This window comes from Dreissena polymorpha, chromosome 14, assembly GCF_020536995.1.
Source record: "Dreissena polymorpha isolate Duluth1 chromosome 14, UMN_Dpol_1.0, whole genome shotgun sequence".
Taxonomy (NCBI): domain Eukaryota; kingdom Metazoa; phylum Mollusca; class Bivalvia; order Myida; family Dreissenidae; genus Dreissena; species Dreissena polymorpha.
This window is the reverse complement of record NC_068368.1, coordinates 19,032,863-19,051,354: the sequence shown is the minus strand read 5'-3', so window position 1 is coordinate 19,051,354 and position 18,492 is coordinate 19,032,863. Positions and strand designations below refer to the sequence as shown.

General features: G+C 37.1%; 2 protein-coding genes across 2 annotated transcripts in view; both read left to right on the top strand.

Annotated features, from left to right (window-relative positions):
* The window catches only part of LOC127856873 (uncharacterized), a 64,414-nt gene that overhangs the window by 16,961 nt on the left and 28,961 nt on the right, over nucleotides 1-18,492 (top strand). The window lies entirely within an intron of this gene.
* On the top strand, nucleotides 2,570-6,802 carry LOC127856874 (cytochrome P450 2H1-like). The gene is made up of 6 exons (XM_052393049.1): nucleotides 2,570-3,235; nucleotides 3,467-3,752; nucleotides 4,293-4,522; nucleotides 4,841-5,060; nucleotides 5,926-6,146; nucleotides 6,375-6,802. The coding sequence occupies exons 1-6, from the start codon at nucleotides 2,896-2,898 to the stop codon at nucleotides 6,563-6,565; spliced, it is 1,488 nt and encodes a 495-aa protein (XP_052249009.1). The 5' UTR covers nucleotides 2,570-2,895; the 3' UTR covers nucleotides 6,566-6,802.

Genomic DNA, 18,492 nt, shown 5'->3' with positions numbered 1-18,492 from the left:
TTTTATTTCACTTCGTATAGATTAGGTTTGTGTTTTCAAGAACTGTCAGCGTTTCACAACACAGAGCATTTCACACAAACACAAAAAAGTTATAGGATTATGGTCAACGGTACCCGGACAAAATACAGTATCCGCACGTTAAAACGCTTACCAAACAATGCAAGTTATAAGTTCATCAAGGCAACTACGTAAAAACATTTGTGGATTTGCAAATAAAGTTGTCGTGATTAGGGACTCCTGATACAATTGGCAAGCAGAAACTCGATATCAGAGAAACGACACAAACTCTGCTTAGGTTTAGCCGTTTCTTCAGTGGAAGAGCAATCTGCTGGCATAGATGTCGCCCCATGCTCTCGTATTCACCTCTGTATCGGACTTATAGACAAGAATCTTATCACACGAGATAAATGTATTCAAATTGGATTTTGTTAGTTTTTATGTAATTTAATGCCATCGTCGTCAAGAGATTGCGGGAAGACTTTGACAACCATTTTATTGTGCGTCTGATTTGTTTTCGGGATACAGGTTCTTTACGGTCGAAATTCACGTTGGCCGTCATACAATTGATATAACAGTGTGTTTCCTCTATTATACACCCACACACTGCGACATAATACACACAGAGCTAATTAAACAAGGCTATTGTCAAACAATATGGTCCCCTACCGGCTCCACCATTGTCAGAAATTTCACCATTTTCAGATTTTTTTAATTATTTTTGTTGTTGCCATAGCAACCACAATTTTTGACGTAGGAACAAAATGAAATGACGTGCATAATGTCCATATTGCCATCTATCCATGTTGCAAGTTTCATGAAAAAATATTAAGAACTTTTAAAGTTATCGCAGGATCCAGAAAAGTGTGACGGACAGACAGACTGACAGACAGACAGACAGACAGACAGACAGACAGAGCGTAAACCATAAGTCCCCTCCGGTGAAACCGGTAGGGGACAATTATGTTCATGACGTTATTTCATGGAATAGCTTTGACCTTGTCATCACACGACGCTCTCTAACAAGAAGCGCGCTTACGTACAGAATCCGGCCAATCCGCATGTTTCATTCTTTCCAAAAGTTTATCGAATGAAGAACCCCAATATGTTGAAATACGTAATATTTCTTATACAAATTGCATTTATTACCTGTATGACTATTATGTCATATATAATCTACATTATTATTGCCTTTTTGAACAATGCAATTGTTATATTGTGTGTGGAAAGTAGTTTTCGTGAAAGCATCATCCAAAAAAATCTACAAATCTACTTACATCGATAAAAAGTAGGGTATGTTGGTCGTCTAAACTTTTTCGACCTTATTTTGTGTAACTATTTCCACGTTAATAGGAATAGGCAATGACATGCAGAAATGTTCCACAATTTTTATCTGAAATTAGTTCTCAAGTTCATTTCAATTAATTATGAGTAAATTTATGAAATACACGAATTTAGATAATTTGGTCGCACATATAATAAATTATTAGATATTTATGTGAATTTGCAACCTTGAAAAAAAAACATAATGGATTGACACACCATATGTTACCCCTTAGCTGAGAATTGTGTATATAATATTAAGTCTCATAATATTAGTTCAATTAATAGTGTCGAAAATATCACGTTCATATTTAAAGTTGCATTATTTGAATTATTTTTCTCTAAGATGAATGATCCCCACCAATCTGACAATGATTTACATAGTCATAAATAACGCGCTAGTTATTCACCTGCCACAAGTGTGAAATGTACAGATGTTAACATAGTGGATCATTATATATTTGTTGAACCTGCTTTATAATGACTTGACAAATGTCTACATGGTAAGAATATACGGTTATTCACTTGCAGTTCCTCACGTGCGCACGTGTTACTCTTCACATGCGCTCGTGAAGATATTGTTGTTATTTTTCATTTATCGGGACTTTTTACCTTTATGTTCAGGCCGTTTAGCTTGTCATTGAAATTAACATGCAATGATTCTACAATGGGCAGAATGAAGTCATAAGAGTAAATTTCATTTTGTTAGACTGCATGTCCGCACATGAAGTGTTGCAAGTGCGAACGTTAAGACAAACATATTTGGAATGGCCTTCCCTACCACCGTAGATACGTGAAACGAACCAGAAATGCACGCTACAATATGGAACGCCATAGTTGTCTTACCTTGTTACATTTCTTTCTGTCTTCTTTAGAAAAACAAGTCAACATCACATTTGGACAAGATACAACGAGGGGTTGACATACTAGGACTGTATTTTGACAAGTCAACATCAAATTTAGACAAGATAATACGACGGTCTAACATAATAGGACAGTATTTTGACAAGTCAACAACACATTTGAACATGATAACACGACTGTTTGACATAATAAGACTATATTTTGACAAGTCAACACCACATATTGACAAAATATCACGACGGTTTGACATAAGACACCTTCTAAAGAAGACAGAAAGCAATGTAACAACGTAAGATAGCTATGGCGTTCCATACTACAATGTCACGGACAAACGTGTTTACTACTCGTAAACTCTATAATAGATTGTTTAAGCCAATCGCTTGCACGATGTTTACTTCACCTTTATACATAATGTACCGCGTATGCGAGATCATGGAACGACAACTCTGGTGGGAAATTGGATTTAAGCTTTATGAGAAAATTAAGTGAAATTACCAAGGTCATTTCTAATAGTGAATGTCATACTTATTGCAATTTAACTCAAACATTGAAATGGGAACAAATGATGTCAAATCTTTACATATAATGCATATTAGTATATAGATCTCGTCCATGGCTTTCGAAACCTACTGACTATAAATAAACAAGTCGAAATTCAATTACACGAACCACAGTAAGAAACCGTGAACGGTATACATACAGTGCATAGCTATGTGGGAAGGATTTTCCGTAACGTCTGTCGGACTGATTATCCTGATATGCGTCCTGGTACAACGGCTCCTGTTTAGCAGAAGAACCGGAAACCTTCCGCCGTCGCCAGGCCTTTGCCTGCCCATCATCGGTCACAGCTACCTCATGCGGGCGGATATGAGGCCGACCCTGGCGCGACTCCGGAAGAAGTGCGGCAACGTGTATTACATGCAGTGGGGTAGCGTGCCGGTGGTGATTCTCAGCGGATATGACGTCATTATGGACGCTTTCAAGAAACAAGCCGACCTTTTCGCAGGGAGACCGAAGATGTTCGTTTTAGAAAAAGTGAGCAGAGGAAAAGGTATAAAGCTTATTCATTGGCTTGAATGATATAAGACAAAGCGTCACAAGTTTACATAACAGGTTAACCATAAATAATAAAGATTGGTCTATTATTATAACAAAGTATATATATATTCATGAAAATTTACAATGGATTCGCAACAATTTTATTACATTCACACCCTTAAGCACACTAGGAATGACTTACTTGCACTTACCGGTAAGTCCGATTGGATGCCCGCTTTTTCAGGCTTTGTTATGACTAGCGGGGAACCATGGCGGGAGCACAGGAGATTCACTTTAGGCACACTGAAGGACTTCGGTATGGGCAAGACCAGGCTAGACGCCACCATACAGGAACAAGCTGCATTGATGGTCGAGGAGATAGGAAAGCACAATGGTGAACCTTTCGATCCCAAAGATGTGATTAGCGCCCACGTCGCCAACGTGATTTGCTCGATGGTGTTCCGAAAGCAGTTCAAACATGACGACCCGCGATTTAAAGGAATAATACAAAAGTTCGATGAAAATATAAAGTAAGTTTATTGTGAATTGTATACAAAATATTGAATTTCCACTTATATCTCTGAGAATGATAACATCCATAAGTGAATCAATCATTATACTCCGCTTCCATTGTATTACACACTGTATGGGCCTGTGTTTCATGTTATCCCACCATACGAAGTGTATAGTTGCAATTAACCCCCAACTTGTGTCAGCTTTGCCGGGATTGATGTGTGATGTTGTTTTTTTCATTTTCTTTTCTATGGTTTACATGAACAAACATACAAATTAATAGAATACCAAGTAAGCCTCGAATAAACAAACGCTCGGTTGCTCGGCTCGAAAACATGAACAACTTGTCGAATGTTCGTAATAAGTCATATGTATCCTAAACTAACCTAGCCTTTCACTGGTTAGGCTATACACTTGATCTCCATTGCAACTAATCCGCTAACATAACGGACATATTCCACTAAAATAGCGGAGTACTCTTCTCTTAAGTAATGGCCTGTTCATAAATTGTTGTCGCAGGTTGAAAACACATTCACAATACTATAATTTGGCTTTAGGTCCGCGGGCGGCATCGCCAATTTCTTCCCCTGGGCGGCCCGCCTGCCCGGAGATCCCTTGGGGGTCAGGCGTATGATCGCCAACTCGGACGCTGTGCTCGCCTACTGCGCGGACATCGTACGGGAGCACGTGGAGACGTACGACGAGAACTGTATCGAGGACCTGGTCAGCGCCTATATCAGAGAGTTGAAGAAGAACGAGCAGACGAACGAGCAGACGACTATGAGCTGTGCGTATTATATTGTTTGTTAGGTCAGCTCTGTGTGACTTTCATAGTTTTTATGACAGGTTAAGATTCATCAATGTCAATAAAATTGTGCTTATGGCATAAAAGAAGAAGATTACAACAGTATATATGTTATATACAATGTACATAATTTGTTCTTAATACTGGATCCAGCCTTTTTCGTTTTGATAAAAAAAAATGCGTGATTAATTTATCTGAAACTGGGCAGGAGCACCGATTTGAAGTTGATGCCTCAACTCCAAAGAGTCCACTTAAATAGTTTCTGGGATGTTACTGGGCGCGTTAATCGTTTTATTTCAGACGAGTATCTCGAGACACTAATCGCGGACCTGTTCATGGCCGGCTCGGAAACGACGACGACCGCGCTCCGCTGGAGTCTCGTTTGCCTCACGGAATACCCCGAGATTCAAGAACGCTTGTATCGGGAAATCACGAGCAGCATCGGTATTTTCCGTACTCCTTCTGTCTTGGACCGGTCATCCTTAGTATACGTGGAGGCATTCTACATGGAGGTGTTAAGGTACGGTGCATGTTGATTTTGTGAATTTGTACGCGTACAAATAGAGGCTATTTATATGGTAGCTTGTGTACTAATTATATCTGCATGACAGTACAATTTCATCAATACATTTGCTTTACCCATGGGTGTTTATACTTAACCCATTGGTGTTCATTCTCAACTGATTGGTAGTTATAGTCTACCCATGGGTGTATATACTTGACCCAAGTGTGTTTATACTTGACCTATGGCTGTTTATACCTTGCATACGTTTGTTTATTTTTATCAATTGGTGTTTACATTTTACCTGTGGGTGTTTATTCTTGACCAATTGGGGTTTATACTTTACCCGTGGATGCTAATGCTTTACCCATGAGAGTTTATACTAAACCCATGTGTGTTTTTACTTTACCCGTGGGTGTTTATAATTGACCTTTTTGGTATTTATACTTTACCCATTGGTGTTTTTTTCTGACCTTTGGGTGTTTATACTTTTCCTACGGGTATTTGTGTTTATAATTGCTTATATACATGTAGATGGAGTTTCATGTTCAAGAGTTCAAGAAAACTGTTCGTGAGGGCTCACTCTGGCACTACCGCCGAAAAATCTGCCTTTGGAAAGGCCACTTTTAAGATAAAAGCATAGCAACGCCCATTTGTTAATTGCCTTCACGCTTGTTTTCGATATTTTCATAGTGCTTTTAGACATTTTACATTTTTTGTCTATGTTGTTTTGACATACAGCATGTATAATTTTGTACAATACATTTTATTAACACCACAGCTAATATATTACATATTCCAATTCAAGGGTTTATGAGGCATTGTTTTGTAAAAGTTTCATTGTTTAAGTGTTTTCGATTTATTGAATACATTTGACTTTCAGATTCTGCAACTTAACAATAATCCTCGGACTGCACGCCACAACTGAAACGGCGACGCTCAGAGGTTACACTATACCAACCGACGCAGTTATTATTCCCGACCTTGAATCCGTATTCAGTGATCCCGACATATGGGGCGACCCGCTCGTGTTCCGACCCGACAGGTTCATTGACGAGCACGGAAAGCTAATCAAACGGGATGAGTTTATTGCATTTTTCATTGGTAAGATTTTTTAAGATGCGTTTTATGTTAAAGTTTCAAAACTTTGTTGAATATCGACCCACTCAAATACATATCTATTCACTGACATGTATAAGTATTCTTTAGTGACAGTGACGCAACGTGATGTTGTTTCAAAAATCCCTCAGCGCATGCAATATTATACATGTATTTCGATTAAGTATACCTTTACCAATGTTTATTTATCTTTACATCCAACGTTGCTTACAGGCAAACGCAGTTGTGTCGGCGAGTCTCTCGCACGGACGGAGCTTCTGTTGTTCCTTAGCAGCCTCGTTCAGAGGTTTCGTTTTGAAAGTCCGGTCGGGGAAGAAGTCTCCATGGCGACCACGGACGGGGTGTTCGGACTTGTGCATGCGCCAAAGCCTTACAGGATTGTAGCAGTACCACGGGGCGGCTGACCGGCAGTGCACGTGGTTCGCACAGAATGACAATATAATGATTATGTATAATGCCTTTAAACAGCAATCTTGAATTCTGAAAAGTATTTGGCTCGTCATAAACATTTATGGTTGTTTGGGTTAGTTGAAAATAACTACCTGTTTTCTCTTTAGCTGATAAGTGTGTATATTATATTCACTGTAAAACTTAATGTTATTCAGTCTCATAAAATGGGTTCAATAAATACTTTAAAATTTGTTCGCATTCAATAGTTTCGAAAACATCGCGTATATAGTAATGCTTCCATGCACATGTTTCTGGCTTTTGTTGTTGTTTTTCGGCGTAGGTGTATAACATAGGTTTTCACCTTAACTTATCTTTACCAAGAGCCCATAAAATATTGGAGAAATTTCCCACCAGTAGGCCCGAATGAATAACTGGAAGTTTCGCATTGGTTAAAATACCTAAACTAAGCAAAATTTTATGTATTAAAAAAAGGATGAATTATGATATATGAACTGGGCTGGGTGACTATATTTGTTGTGTAGAATGCATAAAGGAAGTACGCCATCGGCAATTTCCACTATTATGTAGAATTGTTGATACAACACATTGACCCATTTCGGTTCTGCAATTTATACGAGCAAACGTGTCGTTATCGGCTTTGTGCTTAGAATAACTTACGGTAATATTGTAGACATGTCAAAATCGGAGCCTAATTTAGTTTAACTGCTAGTTCTCAAAATTATGTAAACATGTCTTCAAATAAACATTTTAAATACGGAGAACTGTTCATCTAAGTTTATTCTGTTCATTTGCACGATAGTATTATCAGACCGACGATACGGACTGGACCCCCAACCGGGTAGTCCCGTAACTGTAAGAAAAAAAAACCTACATTCTGAACTCCTGACTGAATTAAGCTACACACATTTTAGCTAGCTATATATGAACTGAAAATACATGCACATATGGTAATAAATACATTACGTGTAAACATAAATGTATACTAACCAATTACTTAATATACTTCTCTTGCGTTTAAACGTACACTTTCCGTCGCATAAGGCTAATTAAACAGGGATAGTCATCTAAATTTTAACAATCATTATAACTAATTATAACTACCCGACCTTAAAATCACTTATTACATTTATATTTTGTCAACATAGAAATAAACAAGAAGCAATATCATCAGCCGGTCATGAAGTATCAATTTGCGCACCATATATTGACCATTTAATATAATAATAATAACATTGGAAGCGTATAGAGAAAACGTGCATGTAAGTTTATAATATACATAATTAGCAACATCTATTTCATGTAGTTTTTTAGTTGTTTTGGGCGAAGCTGTTTAACCAAGCTTTTTACCTTAAATGACTTTTACAAAACGCCAGCAGAACCGAATAAATATATGTGCAATATCAGAATGGCTGATTTGAGCATAATCCCCCGAAAAATTGGCAACATCACCGCGTCTTTGTAGTATAAGATGTAACACTGTTCAGTCTATGGAAATGTGGACTACACTATGCATGTTCATACGAAACATTTTGGCCCAGCAACAATTACGCATTGCCAGTTAATTCCATCCCCAAGACTTTCAGGGTCAGAGCTGGGTCAGAAAATCGTCAGGGGAAGACGGAATGTACTATAAACAAGATATATCTTTAAAAAGATATACGGCGTTGATGTTGTAATGTTTGCGACCAGTGAAAGGAGATGGAATGAAGCGACCATGTATTTTACTGAAGGTAGTGAGTGATAATAAGATAATACATTTTAACGTATTAAAAAATAAAAATGAAGAACAAGAAGAGGTGAAATTGTTTTATTGTCAATAAGTATTGTAATGACTAGGTTTTGATAGTTGAACGAGTAATACATTAGTTTCAATAGGAAAAGAAAACATATTCGCCACTGAAAAACTATGAACATAATGTTGGAATGAAATAAAAGAAAATGTGTTATAATGTGTACAGATGTTAGTAGAATGTAAACTTAAAAGACTCAATATTGCAAGCATCATAGTGATATGATTTTTTTTGCAGAAAAACAGAACTTTATATAAAAAATGAACAAAACAAAGTACAAAGAAACTTATTTACACTATTAAACGCAAAAATGGATTATAATAAATCAAAGACAGATATATTTCCAACACCTATATATTTCCTTAGTGTCGCGGGCTACCGCCCCTAAACCCCCGCTTTGTCGATAGTGGTAAACAACTGCGTACCGGTAAAGTGCAATCTAGCCTGTTTTTGTAGTGTTTAGTGTGGCCGCTACGGCATGTCAACAATAGATTCTTTTAATTGTACAGACATGTGATTAATGCTATACTGCTTCGTAAACTAAGGAGAAACGTTTCGATGTAATGTTTAGAGGATGTTTTGTATCATGACAGTTTTTACTTTATTGTAATTTACGTGCAACTTACAATATATTCATATTTCAGTTCAAATGATATGCATCCAATGTTTTAGTCTGGGAACCAGAATACCAATGTTTACGGTGATTTTTGTATTATTAGCAAATGCACAATTCGGGTTTATTCATTTCGGACCTATCATGAATGAAGGTCATCTAAGGTCAAAATGGACGTTAAACAGCTATGCCGAAAAAGCCATATGTTGATAACACAGGATTGCTTTCAAGATATCAAATAACACGAATTTTAGGGAAAGAAATACATTAAAACCTATCAGTTAATGATATTTGTCATGTATTGTTAGAAAAAACTACCGAAATAGTATAATGAAAATCTTTCTTACATGCCAGAATAGGCTACCGACATTTGCCAGATTGCTATAAATAGCACAGTGATGCATCAATTTTCTGTTTTTGAGTTGTTTTGGATCTACACGGTTAGGGCCATCGTGGTTACACATTAAAATCCAGAGGGCGACAATGCGATAGTGCGATAGTACGATGGCGACAATGCGATAGTACGATGGCGACAATGCGATAGTACGATGGCGACAATGCGATAGAACGATGGCGACAATGCGACAACGCGATAGCACAATGGCGACAATGCGATAGTCATTGTACTGTCGTCATCGTGTTATCGCATTGTCGCCATCGTACTATCGCACTGTCGCCATCGTATTGTCGCACTGTCGCATTGTCGTCATCGTATTGTCGCATTGTCGCCATCGTACTATCGCCATCGTATTGTCGCACTGTCGTCATCGTATTATCGCACTATCGCATTGTCGCCATCGTACTATCGCATTGTCGACTATCGCCTTCCGGTGCACAAACAATTCTTATTGCAGAAACAAAATAGATGACTTAATAAAGCTGTACTTTGAAAGAGGTAACAGTTATAATGAAATCAAATTCTTATTAAGTTATATAATGAGTATTGATGAAAAGTATGCCGAACTGTAAAGTATTTTTAAAAGTGGCTCCATCTAGAAAAAATACGATGTGCGCATGTGTACCGAAAGGCGATATACGACACTGCGACAGTACGATGACGACAATGCGACAGTGCGACAATACGATGGCGACAGTGCGATAGTACGATGGCGACAATGCGATCATACGATGACGACAGTACGATAACGCGATAGTACGATGGCGACAATGCGATGATACGATGGCGAAAGTACGATATGACTATCGCATTGTCGCAATCGTACTATCGCGTTGTCGTACTATCGCACTATCGCCATCGTATTGTCGCACTGTCTCATTGTCGTCATTGTACTGTCGCATTGTCGCCATCGTACTATCGCATTGTCGCCATCTTACTATCGCATTGTCGCCATCGTACTATCGCACTAAAACATTGTCGCCCTCTGGATTTTAATGTGTAACCACGATGGCACTAACGGTATTCCGTACTACACAGATCCGTAATTTTCTAATTTGCCTTTGAGTTTTACAATAATCACTATTTGATTGACCCAGTCTGTTAGTTTCAATTCATGCCTAACCATTTTTCCTTTGACCTTTTTCTCAAGTTTGGATTTAAGGCGATATATTAAGGCTTCAGTTACGCGCCTCGGTGGCGTCACCACTTGAATCGAATCTTCGCGAATGTGCAATTTTCTTTTGTCCGAGAGGGTACTTAAATAGTTTGCCGTATTAAGAAATGACATATTCTTTGTTCATGCTGCTCTTTAACGGCGTATTTCAATTTCAACTCACCTTAATTAAGCGAAGTTGGCAGACCCATGGTTGTGCGCTGTTAACAAAGTAAAACGTAGACTCCGTCGTTGATGATCTTTTTCTGCATTTGAATATAATTTGTCCAATGCATGTATGTTATCTCTTGAGTAGGAGGTAGGACTTGAAGGCTATAAAAGAGATCTTGTTATTGAGCGATGTGATTTTTTTTAGAGATTGTGTATATACTTGACCCGGTATCAATCTTAAATAGCATGATATGCAATTTGGTTGACTTACCGTATCTATGCAATAAGGGTGTATCCTCTAATCCTCTGCTGTCAATCGTCTGCTGGTGTATTTCGCGGTCATCGTGATCGACACCATTACCGTATTTTGAGTTGCACACTCGTTTCGAATGACTTCCTGTGAAACCTGCTGCATGTCTCTCCCCATACAGGTCATAATGTAAATTCTTTATGCGGCGGATTGTCGCAACCTCGGTCCGGTCTATTCCCGTGATAAGGAGCTGTTTGCTGAACGCCCTTATATGCTGGGTATCGCTTTCTGTCTTTCCCTCTTCTTTCACCACGTGTCTGTATATGCTGGGTATCGCTCTCTGTATCGACCTCTTCTTTCACAACGTGTCTGTATGTGCTTGGTATCGCTCTCTGTCTCTACCTCTTCTTTCACCACGTGTCTGTATATGCTTGGTATCGCTCTCTGTCTCGACCTCTTCTTTAACCACGTGTCTGCATATGCTTGGTATCGCTCTCTGTCTCGACCTCTTCTTTACCACGTGTCTGTATATGCTTGGTATCGCTCTCTGTCTCGACCTCCTCTTTCACCACGTGTCTGTATATGCTTGGTATCGCTCTCTGTCTCGACCTCCTCTTTCACCACGTGTCTGTATATGCTTGGTATCGCTCTCTGTCTCGACCTTTTCTTTCACCACGTGTCTGTATATGCTGGGTATCGGTCTCTGTCTCGACCTCCTCTTTCACCACGTGCCTGTCCTTTGTCGCGAGTGCTGATGAGGTGTACGTCTTATTTTTTGTTGATTATCAACATTTGTTGTCTACAGTATTCGGAGGTTTGCGATACCTTTAATGCTTAGTCAAGTGTCAAGTTTTAACCTTTACTAATAAACTTCTCTCGTAGTTTTTTGTTGTTGACACCAAAAACAATTCAATGGCGGATCATTTCATCCTGTGCATTTGCTGAAAACGGACTGGTAACATTTGTAAGTTTGAGCCATGTCACGAATTGATCGATGTCATCATTGTGATTTTTTTTATAATATTGCTTACTGGCAAATACTGGAATAAATTTTGGTTTAATGTTGTAGCAATTTGTCAAAGAACGTTTGTAGTTGTTTTTTCGTCTTCGTCAAGGCCCATATGTAAGCACGATGTCTTGGCCTTTTTCACCGACCCATATTAGTAACAACGCTATCTTTTCCTCTTCCGATTTTTATTTTAGTGCTCCAGAAAATATTAATAGGATGTGTCTTTCAATGTTCTCCCACGTGTCCAGATTAGCCTGTGCATACTGTGCAGGCTAATCTGAGAAAACACTTAACTCCCATGCATTGAGCCCCATTTCCCAGTGAGGCCCATTTGTATAATTACGGAAATGCACAGAGCAATAGGCCTAATATTTTTTACTATTCTCTGTTGTTAAGTTTATTTGTATTTTATTTTGTGATCTGCATTAAGGCTTAATGTAAAAGACATGTGTGTCAACATTTTTCTCAATGATTGGTTATAAGAAAATTTTCAACTTAAACAAGCTCATCAAAATATGAAAGGCTGCATTCAGCTGTGGAATTTTTTAGAGCAATATTATTTTCTTCGCATTTTTGTCTACACATTAGTTTTCATGTCATCTTTTCTTGTGTAATTTGAGTTTTTGGCTATTATTATATTCAAAAAGGCATGTTTACTGTCAACAACTTATTTGTTTAAGTGTCTTCTCTTGCATGTAATTAATATTTTATCACTTAACTTTTTTTTAATTTAAAAATAGTTGACAGTTATGTGATGAAATACAATAGAGACTTCCCTTCAAAATGAACACTATTGTATTTGTGCACGAGAACTTTTAAAAAGTGTACGGTTTTTATGTTTATAAATGTATGTGTTTATAGCAAATTATTTATAATGTATTATCAAGTTGTGTTCAATGTGTCCATTGTTTGAAATCGATTCCAACTTTATACACAATTAGTTCAATATGTCCTGACATAGAATTTTGACAGCTCTGGTCAATATGCACTAATCTATACAGATTTCAAATAACTATACAACTATGTGTATTATTCTTGGCTCACTGGTTCACTCCTTAAACATGGGTTATCAGTTTTCAAGTTATTAATGCTTAGTGCTATGGAATTGATATCATTAACACAATTACTGCATTACTGAACATTAAATTTCAAAGGTGTTGTTCTTTCTCTTGAAGTTGTTTATTTTTGCAAAGTTTGGCGATGTGTGTGTTTTTCAAAGTTTACGAGGTCCTTTCGCACCTGAGGCTGCATTATGTGAGGAACCAGAGTGTGTCCCAGCACTCCTACCCAAATAACTTTACTAGACTCACAAGTTGGGAAGAATTTTGAATTATAGCTGTAATTTCCAGCTATTAAATTTTGGTGCACCGGCAGTCTTGTTAATTGGAAGGCAACCAAAGTACCTGGAGGAAACCCCTCCTGTCCGGTATGGCAACCACTTGCCAAGCTCACATTCGCCAGGATCGGGAATTGAGTCCGGGTCACCTAGGTGAAAAGAGGGTTTACCAGCCACTGCACAAACCGGACAGCCTACAATATTGGCTTGACTGGTGTTTAAATTTATAAGGATGGAAGATAGTAACTAGGGTTCAAATGTTGGTTGTAAAGCAGGTGGGCAATATTAGGATGAGCGCAGTGACTGTAAATAGTTTCACATGGTATTGGCTTCCAGTTTGGGATTCTGAATCAGAGATAATTGAGGGAAGGAGAGGTTAATAGTCAGTAACAGAATAAGATACTGAAAAACAACTGCTCCATCACACATACTGGCATGGATATCAGAATTGCAAAAAGAAACCATTCGGCGCAAATATCTGCCAGTATTAAAGCACAAGTGTAACGATAGTAGTATAAAAGTAGGGCTTTCGTGGCCATCTTGGACGGTTTATACCGCCATCTTCGACAACCCAGCGTTCTGATTGGTTGAAATGGAGTGAGATCGACCTTCTGATTGGTTGATAGGTTTGGCGGCCTTCTTGGCGGTTTACAACCGTCGGTTTTTGGCGGTTTGATATATGATGGGTAAGAATGTTGGCGGTTTGACGCCATCTTGACGGTTTCACTTCCGTCGGTTTTTAGCGGTTTCGTATGAGTGAGAATGTTGGCGGTTTGGCGGCCATCTTGACGGTTTCCGTCGGTTTGAAATATAATACGTGAGCATTTTAGCGGGCGGTTCGAATAATTGCCGCTATATTGACGAGTTCACTTGTGTCGGTTTTAAATATGGTAAGTGAGCATTTTAGCTATTTTACTACTATCGGTTTAACATTTCATGAGCGAGCATGTTGGCGGTTTGAATGATTGCCGCTATATTGACGATTTAAGTCGGTTTAATGTAGGATGGATCCGCCATATTGATGCGTTATAATAAGATCGTTAAGGTACAAGTATGCACGGTTTAATAGTGTTGTTGGATTAAGTGGTTTATCTTTTCATCCATTTGTGTAATTTTTGTGGACGTTTGCGGGTACAATACGTGCGTGTATTTTCGTATAGAATAATGGCACAGGCACAGTTACTGTTTTCTGAAGATACACTATCTTATTTTAAGCAATATGGTTTTGAAAACATAACCTGGTCACCGGTGTGTAAAGAAATAAGTTGTACACTTGACAATAACTTTACCCTAGTTTTGAAAAAGAGACGATCTCGAGTAAAACTGGTTTTTAAAAAAGGAAAAAACAAGTTGATTTTACCAACGACAATGTTTGAAACGATGTGTAGTTTAAAAGAAAGTGTTGAACTACTGATTTCATTTTTAGAGGGACAGTCGCCATGAATGCATTTCAAGAACTCGAGTTCAAATTTGAACACCTCACATTTTATGAAGATAGACTTAAAACATTTGATCTATGGTCACCTCAAATTCAACCGAACAAGTTTCAGTTATCATCAGCTGGCTTTTATTACACAGGTAAAAACGATACAGTAGAATGTTTTTCGTGTGCAGTACGATTACACCAATGGGGGAAAGAAGATGATCCGTTGGAAGAACACAAACAGCATTCACCAAAATGTTTATTTTTAAAAATAATTGGAGAATTAAAAACCAACAAATCAATTGAATCTTCATGGAATCCATGGAAACCATCGGTTCACTCAGACATGCTTCAAAATGGCGGCGTGCATTTTGGCGGTTGTGTGATCTGAAAAATTTGAAAACAAAATTCGTTAGATATAAAGCTATATAAAGAAATCCTCAAGTACTGTGTTTCATTCCCACTTCAACAAGTGACAGAAGCACATAGTGAATATGGCTTGTTCATCATCTCAAGATTTTAAGCTCAGTTGTAAAGATGGACATAGTGTTTTATCATTAAACAATGAAATGGGGAAAGAAGAGAATAACATGACTGAGGGGGTGGAATTTTCATCACCCCCTCAATTAGACATCTCAACTTCAGCGAGTGTCATGATGATGCGTTCCTACTTTGACTTTTTATACGCAAAAGCTTTATGTGAAGTCAAAACAATGACTGTTCGAAAGAACTGTTATGGTTGTCAAACCAATCACCCTTCACAGAAAGAACATGATTGCCTCATGATATGTGATGATGAGGAGTATCAACTTGAGTTTTATTTCGAGGATATGCTGAAAGAAGTCGATGAAAATGCCATAATACGTTCTTGGGAAGAAATGATGGCCATTTCGAATATTACCCCAGAGATGGTTTTCCTTCACAAACGAGTTATAGAGAGCAAAGACTTTCTAGCCATAATGAAAACGGATCAATGGAAAGCCAAGATGAAAAAAATGGTGCTTACAATTACACAAATAGAAGACAGATTGTTTCGCTGTAACTGATTTAAAAACACAGTAATTCAACGTTATTATTCAGTCAAGGATTGATCTTCTAGTAGAAATGGAGTGTTCAGATAATATTGATGGGAATGTATCTTTTGTGTATGATGTAAACAATGTAAATATACAGAACGAACTTTTACAAAAAGCAAAAAACGTGAAGTGTAGAACTGTCATGATGAAAAGGATAACTTTACTTACACTTGTTGCTGCTGGTATTATCCCCGGGTATGTTCTTCTAGGCCATGATGTCGTTCAATGCACTCCACAGCAATGGAAGCCTTCTGAAATGAATACAACACCATTGGTTTTATTGTATCGAACGGAACAATTTTCATTAGAAAATAATGTGTTTTTGTCATTTTGTAAAATAAGCAACCAAACATATATAGACATACGACAGTTTGCAAACGGAAATGCTACAGATTTTGGTGTAACCCTTAATATTTCTCAATGTAATACTTTGAAAAGATTGTTACCTTAAATTGTTGACATGTTTTGTAAATGTTTGATATTTTGTAATGTTATTATGTTTATAATATTAACTTTGTATAGTATAAGGGAACATACTGTTTTATTTGATTGCTAATGTAAGGGGGAATACTCCTCCAGTCTTGTTGAATGTAGGGGGGGGGGGGGGGGGTAATTGAGAGAGTTGAAAAGCACATGTTTGTAAACAAAGAAATATCAGAAAACTCATCAGTGTTTTATCACATTTAACAAATAAAATTATGTACTGAACATGTTTTGTAATGAGATCACTATGTGTATAAAATAAATATTTTATATGCATTGAAGTATTCGTGTTGTTCATTGTTAAAGTTGTTTTCGAATAGTGCACACTGTCAATGTTTATAAATAAACAAGCAATATTGATTAACCATGGATAAATTACAAAAGGAGCGTATTCTTTCAGAATACTATTTTAATGCTAAGCAACCTGGCAGTTATGTAGGTGCTGTGAAATTACAACACATATTGAGAAAAAAATACCCAGGAGAGTTTACTTTGAATTTCATCAACAAGTGGTTGAATAATCAAGATTCCTATGCGTTGCAAAAACAAGTGAGACATTCTTATAAAACACCACCTGTACAAGTAGCAGGTCTAAATGACCAAGCTGATATGGACCTTATGTCAGTGGAAAACATTTCAAAGCATAACGATGGAGTTAAGTTTTTACTCATAGTGATAGACATATTTTCCCGTTTTTTACTGGTTCGAGCACTTAGGAATAAAAAAACACAAACCGTTTTATCAGCCATAAAAGATGTTTTACATCACAGAAAATTCAACAAAATACGAACAGATAAGGGATCAGAATTTATTAACCAAGATATAAAGAAGTTCATGAAGAAACAGAATATTTATCTTTTTAACACTCATAGCAATAAAAAAGCAAATTATGCCGAAAGGGTTATTAGAACATTAAGAAGTATGATGTTTAGAATGTTACGATATTATCGTAATTATAGGTATATTGAACATTTGCAAGACATTGTGAATAGTTATAACAGTAACCCCCATCGTAGCTTATTTGGTTTGTCACCTCATGAAATTACGAAAGGGAATGAGACTCGACTTTGGAAAAAACTGTATTTGAAAGCAAAACAATTTCCAAAAAAACCACCATCATTTAAGTTTAAAATTGGTGATTTAATTCGATTAAGTTACACCAAACACCCCTTTAGACGTGCCTATCAACAGCAATACACTACTGAAGTGTTTAAAATTAAAAGCAGAATGTTTAAACAAGGTATACCAATGTATAAAATCATTGACTTAAATAATGAGCCCATTGAAGGATATGTTAAAGAACAAGAAATGATTCTTGTAGATAAAAATGAAGAGAGTTTATGGTATATTGAAAAAATCTTAAAAAAGAGAAGAGTTAAGGGAAAATTGCAATATTTTGTTCGTTGGGAAGGTTTTCCAAAATCATTTGATAGTTGGATTGATGCATCTCAAGTACAAGAAAAATAATTAAAAATGGATCAATACATGTTCGTGAGAGACAGTGAAAGTAACCACATTTTTACAGACAATACACCCTATAAATTTAAAATCCAGTTGAAACGTCCACTAAGGTTTGAAGGTCACTGGAAAATAGCTTTATGTGAAATAAGTTTACTACAGTCACAAAGTAGTTTAAAAAAGACAGATATTGATGATGATACTTTATTTATTTATTGTGATTTATGTAAAGACAGTATAGTCGATGGTGGAGAACAGGCACTATTGAGACGAGTAGATAAAAGTGATCAAAGAAAAAGGTGGATATATGTGTTTGAATCACCATTTTATCTATCATTAAACAAGTCAGAATTTCAAGAAATAGAGTTCACTATAAAAACTGTAAATGGAGAGTATGCCTCATTCATAACTTCACCAACGCACCTCACACTTCATTTTAGACGTTATCCATTTTATTCGTGAAAATGAATCAATCTAGACTGTATGTTCCTAATCCACAAAAATGGATTGACTATTTTAAATACAACAAACCTCAGGTAGGAAAGGGATTTGTAACCTCACAAAAGTCTGCTCCAGAAAGTAGTGTCAGCATCAACTCAGTTTCTCCATCAGAACAGACTGTAAATCAAGCAAAAAGTGAACTGAAACGAGATGGTATAAAAGCATCTGAAGTATCATCTCTTGCTCAAAAGTTAGTTAAGCCTTTGGAGGAAACACAGATAGTTAACAGAAAAGGATTACAACCTAAGGAAACAAGAAAA